General features: G+C 44.2%; 1 protein-coding gene across 1 annotated transcript; it reads right to left on the reverse strand.

Moving 5' to 3' along the window:
• Window positions 1-8,828: 8,828 nt before the first annotated feature.
• Window positions 8,829-9,398, reverse strand: LOC134365009 (interferon alpha-4-like). The gene has a single exon (XM_063081232.1). It carries the CDS (start codon window positions 9,396-9,398, stop codon window positions 8,829-8,831), a length of 570 nt encoding a protein of 189 aa, XP_062937302.1.
• Window positions 9,399-9,650: the final 252 nt, after the last annotated feature.

Raw genomic sequence — 9,650 nt, forward strand, 5'->3', positions numbered from 1 at the left:
CAGGATTAATCTTCGATCATTGCTCTTTCACCTGAGGTTGCTGAAACTTCTTTCGCAGAACGCCACCGTGACTTGTGTTGCTAGGAAGAAAAAGGAGCAGTGTCGTGTAGGAGCAGTTGAGGGCATTTAGCCGGTCAGAACCTTCAACGCTCTTGGGTGAGAGTGGCATAGAGTGAGTGCAATTTGCCACACTTGATGACCATGCAATTGCCACAGTCTCCCTTCTCCCTGGTGAGACTCTGAGGGATTTGCAAGTGCACGGTCATTTCTGGTCTTTACTTAAAATTGTATTACTTTGTTTCTCCTGGATAGTTTTTCACTAATTTTCATTTTTCATACGGCATGGAAATATCATTTGTGTCGATTCCTTAGATTGCGGCCTCCTTAAATTTTTGGCTTGAGGAAAGTACTCCCTAATTCCAGCCCAGGAAATAGCTTTTGAATTAGTATTGTGATTATCCGTGGTTGAAAATCAAGGAATGTCCACTCACCCTCCCTTCAAAAAAAGCCCCAATACAAATAACTTATATATTTAAATGCATTTTATATATGCTTAAAATTATATATATTTTATATGCATAGGTAATTATATGTCAATGTAAATACTTTGTTTATATTATATGTAAAGATAATTATACATACAGTATTACATATTATCTAATATTTATATATTTATAATGTTGGATTATATATGTATATACAGTTAGATTCATAGGTATACTTATGTTTACATATATTTACATATATATTATTTTTGAATAAGAAGAAAATAGATATACTACATGTATTTTTATACAATATATATACTCCGTATATTTTTAAACCTTTTTTCTGTCCTTTCCAATTTTTTTTTTTTAAATCCCTGCTTCAAAATATATCACCAAACGTGGGTGAAACTGACTGACTGTGAAGGACAGATTAGTATTTCGTTTGTAAACTGTTCACAGAGCAGCCATTTTCTGTCACTCGACTTCCTGCCACACCGGTTCCCCGGAAGGTGCTTCAAGGGTGCTGGGCAGTTTCTCTTCTGCACCAGGCACTGCTCTAACACTGGCAGCCTGGGCTCTGCTCCTGCACAGGCCTGCAGACGGTCCCCCTCGTGGAGTTTCCATTTGAGAGGCACCAATGTGACTGGCCCTGAGCGTGTCAAGGGAGCTGCACTGAAAGCTTCTCTTGGCTTGACTCGGTTGAATGCAGACTCTACAGAGGATTACGATATTTGTTATATCAATACTCACGGTAACTATTGTTTACTATGTTCAGATTCTCAGCAAGTAACTTGCAAGTTTATGTGATTTAATCTCTCCAATTTCCACTGGAAAACTAGTACTGACAACTACTAAAGTTTTCTCACAGTTTCCCTGTCTCAGTTATAACTGGATCCACATTGCCAAGCATGTTATCACTCATGTATATGCAGTCAACACATTACTGGTGACAGACGAAGAGAACTAATGAATTAATGCCTCAGCTCTATGCTGCTATTATCTATCGATTATGTCGGAAAATATGAGCTATGGTGAAGAAAGGTGGAAGGCATCAAATCTAGTGAACGAGTCCTTTAATAGGGAAATGCAGACAGAGGAGGCAACTTGTATTTCAGTGCAATCGAAGAAATTTAATAATGCTGTACAGGATCAACTCTCTAAGTGCTAGAATTTGAAAAGAGACATATATTGAGACGTATTTATTTCAACATTGGTTCTCATTTGTATGAATATTTCCTACTGGATTGAGATTTCTTTCATTTTTGATGAACGTGTTGAACTTCCAGTGTAATAACACGAGCGCAGTGTTGAAGTCATGACATTATCTGAGGCTCGTAAATGGAAGACAAAGTGAAAGGAAGTGGAAACAAAACTGGGACAAGTCCAAAAGCTGCAAACCCTGGGCTCGCCGTGTCAGACTCTCACATGCAAGAAGGTGCTGATAGCAGCTGGGTCGATGCCCGACACCTCCATCCCCCCAGTGGCCGCGCTACCTCCTCCCTGGTGCATTAGCCCATTTTGTGTTGCTCTAAGAGAATATCTGAGACTAGGTAATTTGGAAAGAACAGAGGTTTGTTTGTCTTATGATTCTGGGACAGCTGATTCTGGCATGGACCTTGGGCTTCCTCTACTCATGGTGGAAAATGGCAGGCACTGGCGGGTACAAGCAGATCACATGGTGAGAGGAAGCAAGAGAGGCAGGGAGGAGATGCCAGGGTCTTTTATACAACCAGCTCTCCAGGGAACTAATAGAGCAAGATTTCACTAGGGCCCCACTTCCCCCAGGGAGAACATGAATCCATTCATGAGGGATCCGCCCCCCATGACTCAGCTTCCAGCACTGCCACATTGAGGACCAGATTTCCACATGAGTTTCGGTGGGGACAACACATCCAAATTCTATCACCTGGTGACACTGAAGATGATGTGCTCCAGCTCTCTCTGCACCGTTCGCTGTGACCTGGCCCAGGTCCGTGACCTGCCAAAGCAGGAGACCGACCTCCACAGTTCTGCACCCAGGTGGGAGAATCTTCCTTTTTTCCCATCCGAAGGACGAGAACGTATTCAGTTCCCCTGGAGCAGCTGGATGGTGGCAAATTCCAAAAGGCTCAAGCCACCTCTGTTCCCCATGAGATTATCCAGCAGATCTCCAACTTCCCCCGCACGAGGGCTGAAATTCCTCACTGGACTCGATGACTCACTAGAGTCTCTGGAGCCCTGTGTGGTGCAGGAGATGGAAGAGACCCTGGGCAGGAGGAGGAAAACATACATTCCAATTTTAAATAGCCTTTCTCGATCATTTTCATGTTTGCTTTTTACTCCTTTGTAAATATCAGGTCTGATTGGTTAATTGTTCCAGAGCCAGTACACGTGCCTCGAAGAAGAGTTCCTCCCAACAGAGCCAGCATCACCTTGGCCAGATTCTCCTTCACGGGGTGGTTGCATAATGAGAGTGCACTTTGGTCATTCTTTCTAGACAGGAAACTTTTCCTCACTTGCTCATGTAGTAACTGTCGGTTTAGTTAACACTAGACGCCACTTGTACACATTGCGTGTCCGCTTGACTGGGTGCACACACTGCGGGAGAGCGCGGGGTGCCGACAGCATGTGAGTGAGCGAGGTGCACTGCCAGACCCTGCGCGTGGGGAGGAAGAGCGCTCACCGGACTCCTGCCCGGACCGTGAACATGACGGGTGGCGGCGAGTGCCCCAGGGCCAGTCCGTGTTTACATAGTGCAAGTTCTTGTGAACCATCTAACACCTCAGACAAAAATAAAAGTAGGTAGGAGTTCTAAGGTTTCCCTTCAGCACCTGCGTGTGCACCGAAGGGTCTTTCTGTGACCTGCTACGCTTCTCCTGAGCACCGGCAACACGTGGCCACCTGCGTGGCGCTTCTGCACCCACAGCCTGCACATCCACTCTTCACCCGTCTTCCCCAAGTCCCATGGTCCTCGTCTTCCTTTTGTGTTTTTTTAAATCGTCATACAGTACTTAATTGGTCCTGTCTTACGAGTTCTTATTAAATATTAGATTTATTGACAAATAGGAGACAATAACCATTCGTAAAGTTATAGAGGATGGTGTCAATGGAAGTGAGGGAGACGAGAGGAGCCCACAACCCTTCACCACTTGCCATTGCTATTCTGACAATAAATCCTCAACCTTGAAGAGGATTATAATTTTTTAATTGTTTAAATTTTTATTGTGGTAAAATATACGTAAAACCTACCATTTTAACTATTTTAAGTGTACAGTTCAGTGTCATTAAGTGCATGGACGTGCAATCATCATCACAATTTATCTGCAGAATGTTTTTATCATTCCCAACTGAAATTCTGTGCCTGTTAAACAATAACTCTCCATTCTCCTCTTCCCCCGGCCCTGGCAATCACTATTCGACTTTCCGTGTCTATGAATTTGACTACTGTAGGTACTTCCATATAAAGTGGAATCATACAGCATTTGTACTTTTGTGTGTGGCTTGTTTCACTAGGCTTCATGTCTTCCAGCTTTCTGTATCAAAATTTCATTCCTTTTAAGGCTGGTTTTCCATTGTATGTATATGTGATATTTGTTTATCCATTCATCCATTAATGGACATTTCAGTTGTCTCCGTGTTTTGCCTTTTGTGAATAATGCAGATATAAACATTGGTGTACAAATAAAGAAATATTAAATTTATTGTCATTGAAACCCAATAACACAAAAAATATGTTTACAATAAAAATCACAGATAGATGACATGATTTTAGAATTGGATTTCATGTACTGTAGAGTCTTTGGGAAATATTCTACACGAGTTAGTTTTCCCCTCTACGTACGAGGCAAGCATAAAAACATGAGGAAACACTGTAATAGGACATTGTTAGGGAAACCTGTCCTATTATTTCAGGGTTTTCAATATTTGTTTTGAGTATCACTCTTTTCACAATTGCCCAGAAAAGAAGTGCTCTGTTGCTTGTCTATGGATTAATATGAGGTTACTTCAAAGAGCCTGTGGAAGAAGAGAACTGAAGGATCATATGAATCTTTCCATGAAGTTTTTGAAGTACCCTCCTAGTTGTTTTACCTATTTTGTCTTTCTCCGATGAGCAGCTATATCCCTGACTCTGTTCTAGGGCTGTCCATCTCTTCTCCAGTCCGTCAGCATTTTTTTCCAGGTCCCCGTTTGGGATATGTCATGTGTCCTGTCTCATGCTGTTCCTGGAGGCTGAGTGGGACATTCCTGGTCCTGGGATGCCTGTGTAACCCCAGGTATCCCAACCCATGGCTGTCTGTAGTTCAGTATCAGAACGGAGCAGAGGGGAAGGACTGATCAGTCTAGGTCCCGAGGCGTGTTCTTTAATGGATTTGCTCATGTATTTAAGCCCAAATGTTTGTCAAGCTGTTAGGTTTTTGCATTTGTCCTTAAGATACCATTTTCAGAATGATGAATGAAGGAACCTGAGAGGGTGGTGGGTGTGCCTTGTCCCCATCACACTCCCTCCTTGACCTCGCTCAGCTTTGGAAACTCCAAGTGAGCGCCCAGTGAGTGCGGGAGCCGATCTCCTCTTTTATCTAAGCCCCAGTGCCTGGGATTTGCGAACCTTCCACCAAATGTAGCAGAGAAAAAAGAAAACACTCTTTCTTTAGGAGAAACAAACATATTCGTGAAGAATCAATTTTGCTGTTCACATTACACCTCCTTTTCAGAGAATGCATACTATGAAAAACCATGAAATATTTCGAATTTTCTGAAAACATTTCTTTGAAAGGAGTTTTCTGGAGAGTAGACAGTGAAGGAAAACCGTCCACGGACCAGAGGAAACAGAACCCCAGACCCAGTGTCCGGGGCAGGCGTGAGGATGGTGGGATGGACCTGCCATCCTTGGTCTAGACTGTCCCATCCTGGCTGGGAGCCTAGGCTCCTTCTGGAGCATGAAATCGGGATATTTTGGTTCCCTCCCCCTTTTATATACATGAAAGCATGGAAAGAAATGCCTCATTCTGTTTTTGATGTATTCTCTGGTGGGATCTATGGCAGGAACTGGGCTTCCTTGTGCCCAGGCTTCTCTACTAATCACCCGTCCTGATAAAGAGACTCTTCTCCCATGGATGGATGGTCTCCATTCCTGCATCGTCTATTTCATCTTCTCCTGCTTAGTGTCTTCCAAGGCCTTCTGTTTCGCTGTTGTTGATGTTTGTCCTGACTGTCATCCTCTGCTTCAGAGGGACCTCTGCACACCCGTGCACCCTATTGGATGGGCCCCATCTGGCCTTCTGTCACCCACAGGAGAGAATGGGGTGAAAGAGGTTTCCAGGTCAGGTACTGAGTCTTGTGCGGTTGCCTCTTCTCCCTGACGTGCTTGAGGGTTTTCTCCAAGGACCGTTGTAGGCATGGCTACAGAGTCGGCCTTTGAAACATGAGTAGATGAAGAAGGAAAGGTGGACTGGGGAGGAGGTCGGCAGTGGGTCTTGCTTACATTAAAGTGTTTTATATTCAGTAACCTCAACGAGTGGGTCTCCCACTGACGCACCCCAGACTGCCTAATGTGGGCTTGTAAAATCTGTCAAGACCTGGATGAAGAAAAAGAGATCCCCCAAGAGGAATTCTGCTTGTAATGTTCCTGACATAACGAGGGAGTTGATCCTTGGCAGATGGCATCATGACATTCAGTCAGTGTTGGGGCACTCAGATTTACGCAGTGTCGGTATCTTGGGAGAACCTAGTTGAAAAAAACAATTGTAGGCCAAGCAGAGTTGTAACCTAAATGCAAGAAATTTTGCAATTTCTATCTGTGTAAGCAGGAACCCAGTACACCAGATTTTGTCCCATTTCTTACAATCTGAGTTTTCGAGCTACTGTTGGTTCTTAGAACTTCTTCACAGGTCTTGATGCTCAGTTTTGTTTATTGAGCAAATGAGCATCATCTGATGGGTGCAGTCTCCTTCCAGTGGAATCAGAACTCCCAAATGGTGAACCCCATGCACAGTGAGCTCCTGGTTTTCTTCACCGGCCCCTGTGGTGTAGACACGTGTGCAGACTTGGCACTGCATCTCCTGGTATTCGCTGTGCTTCTACGCCTGGCTTGTCATCTCTGGGACCTTGTGCTCTACAGCATGGGGCCTTGCCCACTACAGCACAGGGCACTAGCAGTCGCGAAGATGGAGGTGTGGCTGCCTTCAAACTGAGCCGCTTCCAGGTGACACTGCATCACGATCACCCAAATACCTTCCTCACCACTGTAGTCATGACCTGGCTCTTGTCTTTCCCTCTCTCGTCTTACGCAGCCAAAATCTACAATCCAGAGCCTGGGTGGGACCTGGAGAGGTAGGTGAGCAGCTGGGTGCTGAAGTTCATTAGCTGTCACCCCCAGCTGTGTGATGGCCAGCTCAGTCTTGGTTCTGCAATTCTCTCAACTATGCATAAAGTCGTTAAATCCCGGATAGCAAACATGATGTGGCTCCAGAGAGTTTTTGGGCAAAGTGACAGTACAGACTTAACTAGAACAATTTTCTTTTACAGTAAATATAACAATATCCTTTAATGGATGAATGAATAAGGAAACTGTGACATATACATTTAAATACAACCCCCCTCCCCACAACACAGAGCATGGAATACTACTCTGCCACGAAAAAGAATGACATACTCCCATTTGCAACAACATGGATGAGCCTGGAGAAATTTATGTTGAGTGAAATAAGCAAAGCACAGAGGTATAAATATCACATGTGCTCACTTATGTAAGGAGCTGTGAGAGAAAGAAGGAAGGAAAGAAAGTCCATAGCAGTGTGTTGGACTTGCAGAGGGACAGAGCATTCCATGGGCTACAAAGTGGAGTGAGGGGTTGAGGGAGGGAGAGGGAGTTCGGGCATTATCGGGTGGGGGACACAGGGTACAAATGCAATTTGTGGTAATGGGCGTGCTGCCAGTAGGAATCTGGCCCTCACATCATGGGCACAAGGGCTGACAATCAGCTTTCTATCTCATGAATATTCATAACCAATATTCTCTCTGTGTGTGTGTGTGTGTGTGTGTGTGTCTGTATATATGTATATATAAAAAATGTCTTCTAACCATGAAAAAAGTATGTATTGCAAAATGGGAAAAACTATACACACAAAAAACCCCGCATTCTTTTCCAGATTTCTTCGAATTTCTGTCTTTCCCTCAGGGTCACTAACTTCTTTTCTCTCATTTCACTTCTACCGACTCCAGTATGGTTTCTGCTTATTCGTTCTACAAACCAGATGTCACTAAGGTTGCCAGTACGGTCTATTTTCCAATGTAGTGGGCAGTTTGAGTTCACACCTTCTGTGGAATCTACTGATTCCTCTTCTCAGCACATTTATTGTTTAGAAAAGACATTTATCGTCTTTGTCTCCAAAGGGTGAGTCTTTATAATGGATGGCTATTCCATCTTCTTCATCTGTGGCTCTTCTGTCCACTTCCTTTAAAGTTTGAAGGTCCTTAGAATCCAGACAATGTCTGTTTCTCCCTCTGTCATCTCTTCCCACATGACCAACTTCATTTCTGCACTTTCAGTTGCCATTATGATCCTCCAGGCATTGAATTCCTTGCCAATTGCAAATTCCTGTGTCCAACTAGTGCTGGACATTTGCACTTACATGTCTAGCAATTTGTGGGGCGTATCGGTAATTTTATTTCTATTTCCTGACATGCTTCCATCTACCTTCTGCAGAGAGAATTTTATTGGTTGTTTCATTTTCTCATTATACTGTTTCACATAACTGATATTAAGTATGAGTGTGTTTCTTTTGAGCTCTCTGTCCCTCCAAGAATCAAAGATAGAAGAGAGCATGTTCACATCCGTATTCTGAGGGGAACAAACAACCTCTTTTAGGTGAAGTTCATTTTTACCGATAGCTCGAATACACTAATGTTGAGGAGATGAATTGTACCATCTGTTTTTACGTCAGGTTGTAGAGACAGGCTTGGACTTTCTTTTTAAAGAATAAACAAATACAAGCATTTTTCTATAGTAAAAATTTAATGCAGAAAGCAATATAATAGTTTCACAAAATACAAAGAATATATTTTGTTCTATTAAGCACAGTATAAAGGCGTATTGACAAAAACAATTTCAATCTTATCAACAGTTAGATAAATAAACATTTAAATAAATAAATAGATAGATACATTTGCACGGTCGTCTGTAAGTACCAGTCCCTGCAGGGTTGAACATGACGCTGCTGAACACCCTGAAGGCATCTGACAAACTTGAGGCACTTCATGTCATGATTGTAGCAGAAGTGACAGTCTTGGCGACCGGAGAGCTCAGGAAAGTGCGATAGTGTGTACTCGTCCATGAGAGTCGTTTCCACGTCGGACCAGGTCTCATTGCCTCCTCCCTAATCTTCCCCGCATGTTTATTGATGAAGAGAAGGATCTCACGATTTCTGCTCTCACGACCTCCCAGGCGCAAGGGCTGTGCCTCTTCTCTTTCAGGTAGAGACTGATTCTTTGGAAGTATTTCCTCACGGCCAGTGCGAAGTCCTCGTTCACCAGGGGAGTCTCTTCCACCCCCACCTCCGGCATCAGACAGGCTTCCAGGTCGTCCAGCTGCTGATAGAGTCCAGTGCAGAGTTTGTCCAAGAGGCTCTCATCCCAAGCAGCCGATGAGCCCTTTGTGCAGAAGAGGTTGAAGCTCTGCTGGGTCATCTCATGGAGGACAGAGATGGCTCGGGCCTTCTGCAGCAGGTGGCCATCCAAGTCTTCCTGGGGGAATTCGAAGTCATTTCTGTCCTTCAGGCAGGACAGAGGGGAGATTCTCCTCATTCGTCCCAGGAGTACCAAGGCCCTCCTGGTCCCCAGGCTGTGGGTCTGAGGCAGATCACACCCCAGAGAGCAGTTCGCCTGGCAGGTGAGCACCAGCAGGGCCATCAGTAAAGGAAAGGGCAAGGCCATTGGGGATCTCGCAGATGCTGCTGGCCTGGCTGAGATGGGCGACTCTGAGCCTCGGCCTCTAGGTTCTCTGAAGAGCTTGCTTTGTGCATGTGTCTTAAATAGGGAACACACTAGTTTCCATTTTCTGGATGCCCGTGTCTTCCTTTCTACTTCTGTTTTTGCTTTCTTTATGCACTCTCTACATACTTTGAGAGCAGTGTTTCTCCACCTTTTTCTTTTCTCTTTTATTTCTTTCATGGTGGCCTGCTCATC

The sequence above is a fragment of the Cynocephalus volans genome, chromosome 16, assembly GCF_027409185.1.
Source record: "Cynocephalus volans isolate mCynVol1 chromosome 16, mCynVol1.pri, whole genome shotgun sequence".
NCBI lineage: Eukaryota > Metazoa > Chordata > Mammalia > Dermoptera > Cynocephalidae > Cynocephalus > Cynocephalus volans.

Bases quoted from the DNA above. Each gene is read 5' to 3' on its own strand.
- LOC134365009 (XM_063081232.1), bottom strand. From the start codon at position 9,398: ATGGCCTTGCCCTTTCCTTTACTGATGGCCCTGCTGGTGCTCACCTGC.